General features: G+C 46.4%; 2 protein-coding genes across 11 annotated transcripts in view; one reads left to right on the forward strand and one right to left on the reverse strand.

Moving 5' to 3' along the window:
- Positions 1–11311, reverse strand: part of KANSL3 (KAT8 regulatory NSL complex subunit 3) — an 87138-nt gene extending 75827 nt beyond the window's left edge. For 4 of the 10 annotated variants that reach the window (XM_050755062.1, XM_050755063.1, XM_050755060.1 and 1 more), the window contains exons 1-2: positions 9830–10557; positions 3266–3436 (exon numbers count right to left, since the gene is read on the reverse strand). In XM_050755062.1, coding sequence (XP_050611019.1) covers positions 3266–3436; positions 9830–10044 — 386 coding nt within the window. In that variant the 5' untranslated portion in view covers positions 10045–10557. The other 6 variants (XM_050755061.1, XM_050755064.1, XM_050755069.1 and 3 more) reach the window with 6 other exon arrangements.
- A 3214-nt stretch (positions 11312–14525) lies between these two features.
- The window catches only part of FER1L5 (fer-1 like family member 5), a 65369-nt gene continuing 64253 nt past the window's right edge, over positions 14526–15641 (forward strand). The window contains exon 1 of the mRNA XM_050755188.1: positions 14526–14723. Coding sequence (XP_050611145.1) covers positions 14639–14723 — 85 coding nt within the window. The 5' untranslated portion in view covers positions 14526–14638. The remainder of the gene's footprint in view (positions 14724–15641) is intronic.

A 15641-nucleotide genomic window follows, 5' to 3' on the forward strand; every position in this document is an offset into this window, starting at 1 on the left:
ACACCTATAATCCCAGCACTTTGGGAGGCCAAGGTGGGCAGATCACTTGAGCCAGGAGTTTGAGACCAGCCTAGGCAGCATGGCGAAACCCAATCTCTACAAAAGCTACAAAAATTAGCCAGAAATGGTGACGTACTCCTGTAGTCCCAGCTACTTGGGGGGCTAAGGTTCCCACCTGTGAGAATCACCTGAGTCCTGGAGGTTGAGGCTTGCAGTGAGCTGAGATTGTGCCACTGCACTGCAGTCTGGGTGACAGAGTGAGACCCTGCTTCAGAAAAAAAAAAAAAAAAAAAAAAAAAAAAACTGGTATTTATAGTATTATTAAGTCTCTAATGACTTTGGTAAGTATGAATTGTCCACAAAAACCTCTTAATCATAACCATGGATGAACTGACGACAAAAAAAAAAAAAAAAAAAAAAAAAAAAAAATCACACAGTTCTCCTATGTACTTTGCAAAACTGCAAAGGAAAAGGTAGTGGAAAATACCACAAAGGGATACATAACCATACGAGGCCACCTTGTTCAGCCACCACTAACTGGTCTTAATCTCTTCTTACTGCCCTTAATTAAGGCAGAGGGTATGGTGGTTGAGAACACTGGGTTCTGGAGTCAGACTGCTTGGTTTGAACAAACTCCTTCTCCATCACTTCCTAATTAAGGTTTCTTAAACACTCTGAGCTCAGTTTCTTCATCCTGTTAAGCAGAGATGAAGGGGGTTATACCTCCAAGCAGAGATGATGGGAGGACTAAGAGACAATGCATTTGAAGAGCCTGATACAATGTCTGGCACCTAGAAAGCACTCAACAAATGCTGGCTCCTTTTTGTTATTACCATCGTTGTTATTTCTATTTTTAACTGTAAAAACTGATAAATCCTTTTGCTGAATATACTGACTCTAGCAATATTCCAGTAGTTGATCTTCATTCATAGCAGTTTAGTTTTCTTCTTTATCTGACAGTGTTTCACTCTTGTTGCCCAGGCTGGAATGCAATGGCGTGATATCAGCTCACCACAACCTCCGCCTCCCAGGTTCAAGCGATTCTCCTGCCTCAGCCTCCCAAGTAGCTGGAATTACAGGCATGATGCGCCACCACACCCGGCTACTTTTGTATTTTTAGCAGAGACAGAGTTCGTCCATGTTGGTCAGGCTGGTTTTGAACTCCCGACCTCAGGTGATCCACCCACCTCAGCCTCCCAAAGTGCTAGGATTACAGGTGTGAGAAAAGAGCTTCTTAAGGCACTAAATTAATTCCAATGCAAGACCCCAACCATGTTCTTCACAAGCTTTTTTCAACCAAGGTGCAGAACTGCTCCTCCCTCAACAGCTGCTGTTTTGATCACACAAGCACACCTGTTCAATCTCATTTCCAACTTCCAACCAGCTTCAGTAATCATGTCAATCACCTCAAACTTTCTACCCCTCTTTCTCTCTCTACATTAGAAAATAAGGGTTCTCTGAAATTGTGGAAAGTCACCACCTACCAACTCCTGATATAAGAAGTAACATTTCCTTATATATAGTAGATATATGGATACACAGACAAAAAGCCATCAACAAAATGTAAGTTGAAACCACAATGAGATGCCACTTTATACCCAGTAGAACGGTTATAATTTTTTTTAAAAAGAAGAAAATTAGTAAGTGTTGTCAAGGATGTGGAGAAACTAGAACCCTCATACACTGCTGGTAAGAATGTAAAATGGTATAGCCAATTTGGAAAACAGTCTGGCAATTCCTCAAAGGTTAAATACAGAGGTATCATATGACCCAACAAGTCCACTCCCAGGTATATAGCTAAGAGAATTAAAAACTTAGATCCACACAAAAACTTGTATGCAAATGTTCATAACAGCATTATTCACAATTGCCAAAAAATGAAAATAACCTAAATATCCATCAACTGATTAATTAATAAATAAAATGTGGGCTATCCATACAATGTAATATCATTTGGCAATAAAAAGAATGAAGTGCTGATACACACAACCACATGGATGAACCTTGAAAATATTATGCGGGGTGAAAGAAGCCAGTAGGAAAAGACCACATATTGCATGATTCCGTTTACATGAAATGTTCAGAATAGGCAAATCTATAGAGACAAAGGTCAATTAGTGCTTCCTAGAGACCAGAGAAGCTAGGAGGAAATGGGGAGTGACTGTTTATGGGTATGAGGTTTCTTTCTGGGATGATGAAAATGTTTATCAAATTGATAGTGGTGATGAATATACAACTCTGACTATACTAAAAACCAATGACTGTACACATTAAATAGTTGAATTGTATGCCATACAAATATTCCCAAAAAGATATTATGTGATTAGGTAAATGTTTACCAAATGAACAGGGACAAATGACCAGGAGAGGAGTACTGAGTCCCCTGGGGCAGTAGAAAGCTTGGGAACAAAACTAGCCAATATACTCATGAAAACAGGCTTCAGTGTGCCCTCCATAGCCTGCAAATCTATTTTTAAAAGCCACTCAGGCCGGGCGCGGTGGCTCAAGCCTGTAATCCCAGCACTTTGGGAGGCCGAGATGGGCGGATCATGAGGTCAGGAGATCGAGACCATCCTGGCTAACACGGTGAAACCCCGTCTCTACTAAAAATACAAGAAAATTAGCCGGGCGAGGTGGCGGGCGCCTGTAGTCCCAGCTACTCGGGAGGCTGAGGCAGGAGAATGGCGTGAACCCGGGGGAACGGAGCTTGCAGTGAGCCGAGATCGCGCCACTGCACTCCAGCCTGGGGCACAGAGCAAGACTCCGCGTCAAAATAAATAAATAAATAAATAAATAAATAAATAAAATAAAATAAAAGCCACTCAAACATCTGTTAGCTTTTCATGTGACTTCACAACTTTCATCATCCTAGTTATAAACCATTTAAACACAATACCTTACAAATGTACATTTCATTTTTTTGTAGTTTGGGTAACCCCTATATCATAACTTAAACAACAGAAGCTACTACAGAGCTAATCATATCTATCAAATTTAATTCACTTATTTATCCAACAAACATTATATACCTACTGTGTGCCAGACAACGTCCTAGTGTGAAGTATGCAAAGATGGCTGAGATGTAAGCCCTGCTCTCAAGAAGCTCACACACAGCATGGTGAACTGAGAGTTATAATGTGAGACTTTGGAGAACACTCTGACTTGTGTTGCTGCAAATGAAATAAGGTCCTAATAAGTGTTATTTCAATGAAGATGATACGAAATAATTACAGGGCAGTGACCATCCTCCTGATGAGCAGCCTACCTGTTGACATGCTCCTCCCAGTCCTCTGGTGGAGGAGGGGCATCTGCATCAGTCCTGGCAAAGATGACATGCCGTTCACACTCATTCATCACGCTGCGTGCCTTCTGATTGTCATAGAGTGGCATAGGCGTTGACATGACCGTCTCCACATCTATTGGCACATCTGATTCACTGTAAACAGGTGAGGAAATAGGACCGGGCCACACATACTTCACAGGTATTTAACAATCATCTGGTTGACAAAAAATGTATCTTTAATACAGTCAGCTTTAAATTATGTATAAGCACATTACATCCACAAGAAAATTTTGATCCAAAGTTATCTTTCCCACACTTGTCTAGATCTCTGCCTTCTCAGACACGATGGTATGTAATGGAAGAACACAGTCATTTTTTCAATGAGTCTATATAAAAAATGATAAACATCTTTTTTTTTTTAAAGATAAATATGGGCCAGGTGCAGTGGCTCACACCTGTAATACCACCACTTTGTGAAGCCGAGGCAGGTGGATCGCTTGAACTCAGAAGTTCAAGACCAGCCTGGGCAACATGAGGAAACCCTGTCTCTACCAAAAATACAAAAATTAGCTGGGCATGTGGCACATGCCTGTGATCCCAGCACTAAGGAGGCTAAGGTGGGAGGACTGTTGGCACCTGGGAAGTCAAGGCTGCAGTGAGCCATGATTGCATCACTGCACTCCAGCCTGGGTGACAGAGCAAGACCTGGTCTCAAAAATAAATAAATAAATAAATAAATAAATAAATAATAAATACGGCCAGGCACAGCAATTCACACCTGTAATCCCAGCACTTTGGAAGGCTGAAGCAGGAGGATCACTTAAGCCCAGGAGTGAGCTGGTCTCAAAAAATAAATAAATAAATGACAAATATAGCTAGGCACAGTGATTCATACTTGTAATCCCAGCACTTTGGGAGGCTGAGGCAGGACTGCTTAAGCCCAAGAGTTCAAGACCAATTTGGCAACATGGCAAAACCCCGTCTCTACAACAAACACAAAAATTAGACAGGCATGGTGGTGTGTGCCTGCAGTCCCAGGCACTCAGGAAGCTGAGGTGGGAGGATGGCTTGCTTGAGCCCAGGAGGTTGAGGCTACAGTCAGCTGTGATCATGTCACTGCACTCCAGTCTGGGTGACAGAGCAAGACCCAGTCTCAAAAAAAAAAAAAAAAAGGACAATATATTCCATAAGCAAGTTGATTTGACTCTCAAACTAATTTTTTTTTTTTTTTTTTTTTTTTTTTTTGAGACGGAGTCTCGCTTTGTCAACCAGGCTGGAGTGCAGTGGTGCGATCTCGGCTCACTGCAACCTCCGCCTCCCATGTTCAAGCGATTCTCCTGCCTCAGCCTACCAAGTAGCTGGGACTACAGGCACCTGCCACCTCGCTCGGCTAGTTTTTTGTATTTTTAATAGAGACGGGGTTTCACCGTGTTTGCCAGGATGGTCTTGATCTCCTGACCTCGTGATCTACCCATCTCAGCCTCCCAAAGTGCTAGGATTACAGGCGTGAGCCACCACGCCCGGCCTCAAACTAATATTTTTAAAAGATCACTTTCAATTTTTGTTTAGTAGGCTACAGCTCAGGAGTGGAATTAGAAGACCAGCGAGGCAGCCACTGCAGTTGACTGAGATAGGCCAGAAATCATGATAGCTTGTTTAGGGACGAGAACAGTACAAATGGAGAGAAGTGGCTAACAAGTTGATTGCCTAGATACTGTCCAATACAGTAGTTACAAGCTACATACGACTACTTAAACTGAGGCAGACAGATCACGAGGTCAGATCAAGACCATCCTGGCTAACAGTGAAACTCCATCTCTACTAAAAATACAAAAAATTAGCCAGGCGTGGTGGCGGGCACCTGTAGTCCCAGCTACTCGGGACACTGAGGCAGGAGAATGGTGTGAACCCAGAAGGTGAGCTTGCAGTGAGACTGCGCCACTGCACTCCAGCCAGGGCAACAGAGTGAGACTCTGTCTCAAAAAAAAAAAAAAAGAAATTACTGGGCACAAGGGCTCAGGCTTGTAATCCCAGCACTTTGGGAGGCCAAGGTGGCCAGAACGCTTGAGCCCACAAATTCAACAGTGTGGGCAACATAGTGCAAAAATACGGAAATTAGCTTGTGGTCCCAGCCACATGGGAGGCTGAGGTGGGAGGATCAACTGAGCCTCGGAGGCGGAGGTTGCAGTGAGCCAAGATCACACCACCGCACTCACTCCAGTCTGGGTGACAGAGACCTCGGCCCAAAAAAAAAAAAAAAAAAAAAAAAAAAAATTTAAATAGAATTAAATATTCAGGCTGGGCACAGAGGCTTGCGCCTGTAACCCCAACATTTTGGGAGGCCAAGGCGGGTGGATCACCTGAGGTCAGGAGTTCGAGACAAGCTTGGCCAACATGGTAGAACCCCATCTCTACTAAAAATACAAAAAATAGCTGGGTGTGGTGGCATGTGCCTGTAGTCCCAGCTACTTGGGAGGCTGAGGCAGGAGAATGCTGTGAACTCAGGAGGCAGAGGTTGCAGTGAGCCGAGATCGCACCACTGCACTCCAGCCTGGGCAACACAGTGAGACTCCGTCTCAAAAAAAAAAAAAAAAAAAAAAAAAAAAGGCCAGGCACGGTGGCTCACGCCTGTAATCCCAGCACTCTGGGAGGCAGAGACGTGCGGATTGCCTGAGCTCAGGACTTTGCAACCAGCCTGGGCAACATGGTGAAACCCCATCTCTACTAAACAACAAAAAATTAGCTGGGTGTGGCAGCAAGCACCTGTAGTCCCAGGTACTTGGGAGACTGTGGCAGAATTGCTTGAACCCAGGGGGCGGAGGTTACAGTGAGCCAAGATCGCACCACTACACTGCAGGCTGGGTGACAGAGCAAAACTCCGTCTCAAAAATATGAAAAAATAAAAAATTCAGTTCCGCAGCGACATTAGCCACATTTCAAGTGTTCAATAGATACATGTGGTGGCAGTTACCATACTGGATATCCCAGGTATAGAAGATTCCTATTATTACAGAGAGTTCTGTTAAACAGTGCTGGTCTAGGGTTTTAAATTCATACAAACTTTCCCTTTCAATAGCAAGTCAACTGGTAGTTATTAATATATGCTGTAAAGTCTATGATTTCCTTCTGTATGATTACCTAAGACAGATGACCTGGAATGCACATACCTTAGCTATTTAGCTCATTTTGTACAGAGCCTAGAACAGAAACAAATATAAATGAACATCTAAAGGTCTTTCATATTTTAAAATGAAATCCAGCCAGGCATGGTGGCTCATGCCTGTAATTCCAGCACTTTGGGAGGCCAAGGCAGGTGGATTGCTCATGGGGAAACTCTGTCTCTAACAAAAATACAAAAATTAGCCAGGCGTGGTGGCGGGTGCCTATAATCCCAGCTACCTGGGAGGCTGAGGCAGGAGAACTGCTTGAACTTGGGAGGCAGAGGTTGCAGTGAGCCAAGATTGTGCCATTGCACTCCAGCCTGGGTAACACAGTGAGACTCTGACTCAAAAAAAAAAAAAAGAAAGAAAGAAAAAAAGAAATACTAGTGCCCCAAGCGTCCTTCCCACTTTATGATATATTGCACCAACTTTGTCACCCCAAATACTATGCCAAACAAACTGGTCTAGTGGCTATCTGCCAAACTTTATGTTAACTTTTTGACCTCAGTGACCTTACTGCATCCATTTCCAATGACTGAAATAATTACATCATTATGAAACGAAATGAAATCACGTGCAGCTAGATTTGGTGGTGGGCAAAAGAGCTGATAATCTTCTCTAGGCCAGACATTGAGCTAGGTACTTGGATACGTGTACGTAAAAGAGAACTCTTGATTTCACCATCACAAACCTATCCTCCCCCAGTTTTCCCTAACTCATGGCACCACCCAATTGCTCAAGCCAGAAATCTGTCATCCTAATTTTACCTTTTCCTTTAACCCTGGTTCTTGCTCTTCTTTCCAATTCACTATTGCAGATCCTATTAACCTATTCACTCTACCTATGAAATACATCTCGAAGTCATCTGTATTTCTCCATTTGTACTGTTCCTGCCCGATACAAGATATCATGATTTCTGGCCCATTTCAGTCCATTGCAATGGCAGCCTGCACCTGATCCTATAAGTTCTACTCCTGCACTACAACATACTCAACAAAAAATCCAAAATGATCTTTTTAAAGTATAAATTGAATCTCTAGCTTAAGATCCTTCAATGGCTTCTCACCACTCTTATTATCAAATTCCTTCACGAGGTAACCTCTGCCAACTTCTCCCTACCTCCCACTTATACCCCTACTGCTATTATATTCTGGCCACGCTGGCCTAAAAGAGTTCTTAAAGCATGCCGAATTCTCATTTTCAGGGTCTATATTTGGAGACAGAGATTATAAAAGGAAACAATTTTCTAAGAACCAAAAGAACCAAGTCCACAGAATCTCACTTTAAGAAAATGTCGCCTGGTGCAGTGGCTCAAGCCTGTAATCCCAGCACTTTGGGAGGCCGAGACGGGTGGATCACGAGGTCAGAAAATCGAGACCATCCTGGCTAACCCGGTGAAACCCCATCTCTACTAAAAAAAAAAAATACAAAACACTAGCCGGGCAAGGTGGCGGGCGCCTGTAGTCCCAGCTACTTGGGAGGCTGAGGCAGGAGAATGGCGTGAACCCGGAAGGCAGAGCTTGCAGTGAGCTGAGATCCGGCCACGGCACTACAGCCTGGGCGACAGAGCTAGACTCCGTCTCAAAAAAAAAAAAAAAAAAAAAAGAAAATGTCATGAGATGTGGCCACAGGAGTTTTAATGTCAGCAAGAAGCTAATATGCAGCCAAAAAGGAAAAGACTTCAACTACTATTTAAAGGAGCTTTTCAGTTACGCCCTAGGCCAGAGGCATCAGGATTATGCTAAATTATTGCCTAAAGTTACAGATTTTATCTCATGTACAACCAAAAAAAGGCAACAAAATTAAAAAGTCATTGGGAAATGAAATAAAAAACACTATTCTGCACATGTTTAAAACACACGTAGTGGGTCAGGCGCGGTGGCTCATGCCTGTAATCCCAGCACTTTGGGAGGCTGAGGCGGGTGGACTGCCTGAGGTCAGGAGTTCGAGACCAGCCTGGCTAACATGGTGGGTTAAACCCTGTCTCTACCAAAAATACAAAAATTAGCCAGGCATGGTGGCACATGCCTGTAGTCCCAGCTACTCAGGAGGCTGAGGCAGGAGAATCGCTTGAACCCAGGAGGTGGAGGTTGCAGTGAGCCGAGATCACACCACTGCACTCCCGCCTGGGTAACAGAGCAAAACTCTGTCTCAAAAAAAAAAAAAAAAAAAAAAAACCACACACACATCGTGATATCTCTAACTCCTCAGGTCATTAAGGCTCAATTCCAGGAGGGGGGACTCTAAAGAAGCCTCTACAAGGGCTCTAACCCCCCACAAAATTGAAACCAGTGCTTAAGGAAAGATTAAACATTAGGTCAGATCAAAAACAAACAGAAGGCCGGGCACGGTGGCTCACGCCTGTAATCCCAGCACTTTGGGAGGCCGAGACAGGCGGATCACGAGGTCAGGAGATAGAGACTATCCTGGCTAATACGGTGAAACCCCATCTCTACTAAAAAACACAAAAAAACTAGCCGGGCGAGGTGGCGGGCGCCTGTAGTCCCAGCTACTCAGGAGGCTGAGGCAGGAGAATGGCGTAAACCCGGGAGGCGGAGCTTCCAGTGAGCTGAGATCCGGCCACTGCACTCCAGCCTGGGCAACAGAGCGAGGCTCCGTCTCAAAAAAAAAAAAAAAAAAAAAAAAAAACAGAAAAAACTCTTCTCCAAAAGTCCTCCTTTGATCACCATAACAGAATATATCAACACATCTTGAAACATAATTAGAGTGCCTTAAAGTGCAAAAGAATTGGCAAACAGGTTTATTTAGACCAAATGTAACTGTATCACACATCAGGTAGTCAATTTATGAAACTTCCTTACCCTATAACATAGGCTGGGTGAAAATACCATTAGACATAAGAAGGGTTTAGATTAACCCATGGATAGCAGCTCTGTAACAAGGGAAGAGAAAAAGCAATGTCTTGGGAACTGGCTTCTAACCTTCCTGTGTGAAGCCAAGAAAAGCAAAATGCATTACTATAAAAAGGCTATTGTTGCCACTGTCAAGCAACCCAGAGCACTGGACTAATGTGATAAGGAGTCGTATCCTGTGTGGTCATCTTTTAAAATCAACTTTTCAGTCTTTTTCTTCACCAGTTAAATAACCCTCTGCGATTTTCCCCTTTCCACACATCCTATTATCTAAGTGGAATAGGTCGTCTGCTTTTCATTTCCATGTCTTGCTTTCCTAATTCTTGTTAGCTGTCTCATACAGATATCCACATTCAAGCCTGCTATCCTTATGCTGCTTAAGAGATGCCTGAATTTAACATCCAAACGCCTCATACAATCTCCCCCAGTCAATCCTGAGAAAATCCTCTCTAAATTCCCATCTGATCACTGCCCAGTGACGGCAGCAGCAGCCCTCAGAAGCCCAAACTCACATGGTACTTTCGTGCTGCCGCCGGGGAGTGACAAAGAGCATGCGGGTGGGGCGGGCACTACTGGCATCTGGGTGGGCACTCCAAGGCTTGGCATAGCTATGATCCAGAAAAACCAGGTCCAGCTCCCGTTCGTGCACTGAAAGCTGGAAGAGCAGCGAGGTGCCCATGCGTCGAGCTGAAGTCTGGAAGTCCCTCTCCCCACCCCGGTGGGCCATGTCAGTGGAGGGGCAGAAAGTCAGAGCAAGGGTATCTGCATGCTAGTCACCTGCAGTGAGAAGTTTCAGTTTAGGTCAATTCCAATATTCTGAATTTCTCCCAATCTACACCATCGAACATGCTTACTTTTGTAACCTACTATCATTCCTGTTGAGTATCCATTTCACAGCAGACCTCTGGTGGGGAGGGTTCGTGGAATCCCACACCAACACCAAAAAAAAAGGGAAAAAAAAAAAAAAAAGAAAAACGAGGTGCCATGAGTTGTCCCATACTCAACCTCTAGCGAACTGAAATTCGCTAACGGGAGAGCTCACCGACCCCGAGGTTCAGAAAGACCTGGCGTGGACAGACACTACACCTGCTTGGCCAGCACAACTTCCTAGGTGGGCAGGAAGAGTTCTGGCAAACGGGAAATCACAAACGTGAGTTCGTCGAAAGCTAAGGTTCTCTGTCGCTTCACATCATCCTCTACCGACGATGCCAACCGAGCCCGGTCCGCAGCAGGAGCGTGGGCACCGCTAAAGGGCAGGGCAACGCGGGCCTCAAAAAAGCGAATCCCAGCTAGGGCTCCATGTCCTTCGAGTCCCTCGTACCGCGTGAAACAAAAGTTCTGTCGGTACTTCGTAATATTCCAGAGTTTATATGAAAAGGAGAGCTCCCCCCACAAAGCCTGTGACAAAATGGTCCCCGTGGAAGCCCTTTCGCCCGCACCCCCGGCGAGGCGTCCCCAGCAAACCGCCCCGGACCCCGGCGGCCCCGCAGGCGTTCCTGCCACTGAGCCTCCATCGAGGAGACAGGGCCATGACTCGCATTTTACAGACGAGGTCGCCAGCTCGGGGAACTGAAGCGACTTGGCCAAGGTCATGCAGAGTTCGCGACGAGGAGGAGCCTCCTGGCCCCCGCCCGCCGCCCGCCGCCGCCCGCCGCCGCCCGCCGCCTCCCGCCTCCCGCTCCCTGGGGCACGGCTCGGCGTCCGCGTCACCGAGGCCCAGACGCGGCCCCCGCCCGCCCCCGGCCCAACCCGCCCGACCAGCCCCGGCAGCCGGCCCTAGCCCGGGCCCCCGCACGCCCCGGGAGCCCTGAAGCCCTCGCCGAGACCCCCGGCCGTCCCAACCAGGGCCGCGAACCCCACGGCCCGCCACTCCCCTCGAAGCCAACGCAGCTCTCACCCGCGCTCTTACGGCCGCGCGCTCGGCCCGGGCCAGATCCCTCAGCGCGTGCGCGTCAACGCCTCCACGCCCCGGCGCTGCGGGCACCGAGTAAAACGCGGAAGCGGCTCACGGCCTGGGAAGGGAGAGGCGGTGAGCGGCAAAGCCCGGAACGGATGAAGCCCCGGCGCCTCAGTCCGGAAGAGGAGCGCCGAGAGCGCGAGAGCGCGAGAGCGTGTCCGAAGCAGAAAGTCAGCACCTGGGCTGGAGTGTCCCCCTCGCGCATTTTCAGTAGGGAAAGCGAGGGCGGAGGACGAGGCTGGCTTCTACGGCCCCAGTTCTCGCCGCCCCCATCGTGTTGGTCCTTTGTGCCCTCTGGGCGGTCGAGCACCCAACTGTCCACCTCCACCCGGGCAGTCCCCTGAATTTCCTCATTAAGAATGTACCTGTGTGGCTCACGCCTGTAATCCCAGCGCTTTGGGAGGCCTAGGCGGGAGGATCTCTTGAGCTCAGGAATTTGAGATGAGCCTGGCCAATATGATGAGACCTCTGTATCTACAAAAAATTTTAGAAATTAGGCATGTGTGATAGTGATGTATGCCTGTAGTCCCAGCTACTCGGGAGGCTGAGGTGGGAGGATCACTTGAGTCTAGGAGGTCCAGGCTGCCATGAGCCATGGTCGCGCCACGGAACTCCAGCCTGGACGACGGAGTGAGACCATGTCTCAAAAAAAAAAAATAGAATTTTGTTACTGACCCTAGATCGCTTTGTGTGGTTAACTTTCCTATGTGTTTTTGTGTAGAGACAGTAGATCCTCAAAGTCAGGGAAATTAACCTTTGTATCCTCCAGAGAACATAGAGCCCAGGACATAGGTAATTGTTCAAATGATGACTGATCAATAATTGGTTATTTGGTTGACTGACTGAGAGAGCAAGAGTCATGGTTCAAGATGGTAAATCTCACCCGGGAGCTGTGGCTTATGCCTATCATCCCAGCACGTTGGGAGGCCCAGGTGGGAGGATTGCTTGAGACCAAGAGTTCAAGACCAGCCTGCACAGAACAGTCAGACTTCATTTCTATTTTTTTAAAAAAATTAATTAATTAAATTTTTAAAAATGGCCAGGTGTGGTGGCTCACACCTGTAATCCCAGCACTTTGGGAGGCTGAGGCGGATGGATCACAAGTTCAGGAGTTCAAGACCAGCCTGGCCAACATGGCGAAACCCTGTCTCTACTAAAAATACAAAAATTAGCCACGTGTGGTGGCCCATGCCTGTAATCCCAGCTACTTGGGAGGCTGAGGTAGGAGAATCACTTAAACCCGGGAGGCAGAGATCGGTGAGCCGAGATCGCACCATTGCACTCCAGCCTGGGAGACACAGCAAGACGCTGTCTCTAAAAAAAAGAAAATGATATGTACAGACATGCAAACACTCGAAACATTCAGAAAGCTACTCAAAGCTGTGTTCCACAAAGATGAGAGGGTAAATTGAGAAAACAGAAGGCATAGGATCGGGGAAGCAGGGTCTAACACAAGAAGCAGACAAGGAATTCTGAAGGTGATGGCAAAGAGTACCCCAGGACGATAGCTGTGCTGCATGACTGGGGACCACCAGTCTCGGCTGGGGGAGAAGAGAAGACCAGGAGGTAGAGCCCCAGGGAAAACAATAAAACTAGGAAAATGCCTCACAGATTTGAAAAAAATCAAGGAATGCTATTTAAATGTGCTGTTTAGAAATATGAAGCTTAATGCCACAGAAATTATCACAAATAGAGCAGCCCCTGCCCCACCTCTCCCTACCCTTAACTTTGTCTCCTGGCGCTTGTTTGGGGCCAGGGTTCTGCTGTTTCTCTACTTATATTTCCATTCCCACTATAAACAAATTTGTGTCTTTTCTCTGCCCCCTTCCTCAGCACACCGTGTTTATCATTTTGTTTCATTCTTTGCCAATTTAAGAGGTGATAAATGGTATCTTATCCCGTTTCTTGGCTTATTAATGAGTTTGATTTTTTGTTTTGTTTTGTTTTGTTGTTGTTGTTGTTGAGACGGGGTCTCTCTCTGTCGACCAGGCTGGAGTGCAGTGGCGTGATCTCGGCTCACTGCAACCTCGGCCTCCAGGGTTCAAGCGATTCTCCTGCCTCAGCCTCCCGAGTAGCTGAGACCACAGGCGTGTGCCACCACGCCCGGATAATTTTTTTGTATTTTTAGGAGAGACGGGGTTTCACTGTGTTAGCCAGGATGGTCTCCATCTCCTGACCTCGTGATCCACCCACCTCGGCCTCCTAAAGTGCTGGGATTACAGGCGTGAGCCACTGCTCCCAGCTTTTAGATATTCATTAGTTTTCCTTCTAACTATTAAATAAGATGTAATTTATACAACGTTCAACCCTAAAACCTAAAAAACCTTGCTGTGGAGAATAACAGTAAATGCCCCAGCTCCACCTTAATGCTCAGAGGCTCTGACAGCCATAAAGACAGCCACTTCAAAACTGCATGGGCTTCTTCGACCTTCCATAGGAGCTCATTCATTCAAAAGCTAATTTCCTTTTGTCAAAGAGGGTCTCATATGTAAACTTAGGTTTTTCTTAGTAAAAAGGAGGCTTCCACGTTAAGAAGAACTTTCGCTGAGACCTCACAGAAATAGTCCTTGATTTTCCTATCCCTTTTCTCAGGTCGCTTCACTGTTTTCTTATTTTCTCATCTAAATTGTGTGACTTTGGCAATGATTCACTCCAGACAACTTGCTTGTACAAGGAGAAAACATCAACCTTACGTCTGACCTTGAAATCAAAAGGACAGCAAGGAGGGCAGGTGTGGGGTGGGAAAAAAAAAAAAAAAGGCCAGACTTGGTGGCTCACGCCTGTAATCCCAGCAGTATGGGAGGCCGAGGCGGGCAGATCACCTGAGTTCGAGAATTCCAGACCAACCTGACCAACATAGAGAAACCCCATCTCTACTAAAATTACAAAATTAGCTGGGTGTGGTGGCGCATGCGTGTAATCCCAGCCACTCGGGAGGCTGAGGCAGGAGAATCGCTTGAACTCGGGAGGCAGAGGTTGTGGTGAGCTGAAATCGCACCATTGCACTCCAGCCTGGGCAACAAGAGCAAGACTCCATCTCAAAAAAAAAAAAAAAAAAAAAAAAAAAGAATAGGAGAAAAGAGAAAAGAGGAGGTGAAAGCAGCCAGATGATTTTGTTTCTACAGGCCCAGTCACCTATACTGGGTGACACCCATACTGTTCCTCTTCCCCCCTCTTTCCCATTAATTCCTCACCAGAACCGAGAACCGCCCACCTTTGTGACATCCTCTCTGTTGCCAAGCAACAGACAGGAAGTGGGGCTCCACTCACCCCAGGATCCCTGGGAAGAGCCTCGGACTGAGGAGCTCCAAAAAGGAAGCTGTGGCACTGCGGAGGGAACGAGGGAAGAGAGTAGGTCTCCGAGATGCTGCGGCTTGTTGTGCAGTCGGCCAAGATTGACCCACCGCTAGCTCCACTACCCAGGCCCTGCATGTCCATCGACTTCAGAGGTGAGAGCCTCCTTGGGTCCACATGGGAGAGAGAAGCCCCCAGAGGCAACATGCATTCAGTGAAAAAAGAGGTGTAGGGCACCGTACTACGTAAAAGATGCCCTGTATAACACAAAGTGAAGTAGACATTGCCCAGCTCTCTCAAAACTTATTGCTGTCGTTTGATTATGACTTCTCTGCCTCCTACTTTTGCTAGGGAATGGATATGGAAAAAAGAGAGGACGAGTGCTTCTGGACTTTCTTCCATGACCTAGAGCTGCGCCGTAAACTAAGGTTTAAAGAGAAAGTCCCTGCTTCCTCAGATTGATGTGGGGGTTTAAAAAGATAATATGTGTATAGCCCTTAGTATAACTTCTAGTAATAACTGCTTGATCATGTTAGTTCCGTTTGCATGAGCTTTACAACTGACAAAGCGTTTTTTTTTTTTTTTGAGACAGACTGTCACTCTGTTACCCAGGCTAGAGTGCAGTGGTGTGATCTTGGCTCACTGCAACCTCTGCCTCCCAGGTTCAAGCAATTCCCCTGCCTCAGCCTCCGAAGTAGCTGGGACTACAAGCGCATGCCACCACACCCGGCTAATTATTGTCATTTTAGTGGACACGGGGTTTCACCATATTGGTCAGGCTGGTCTCGAACTCCTGACCTCAGGGATCCACCCACCTGGGCCTCCCAAAGTGCTGAGATTACAGGTGTGAGCCATGGCACCCAGCTGACAAAGCCTTTTCATATGTACAATGATGTCTGCTGCTCACAGCAATTCCAGAGGTAGATGAAGCAAATTTTATCATCTCCATTTTTTTTTTTGTAGATGAAGCAAGTTTTACTATCTCCATTTTTTTTTTTTTTTTTTTTTTTTAGTTAAGAGAATAGAACCCCAAGAAGGAAGGGAAAGAAAAGGATGAAAGAATTTGTGAGAGA

The sequence above is a fragment of the Macaca thibetana genome, chromosome 13 (assembly GCF_024542745.1).
Source record: "Macaca thibetana thibetana isolate TM-01 chromosome 13, ASM2454274v1, whole genome shotgun sequence".
In the NCBI taxonomy this organism is placed as follows: domain Eukaryota; kingdom Metazoa; phylum Chordata; class Mammalia; order Primates; family Cercopithecidae; genus Macaca; species Macaca thibetana.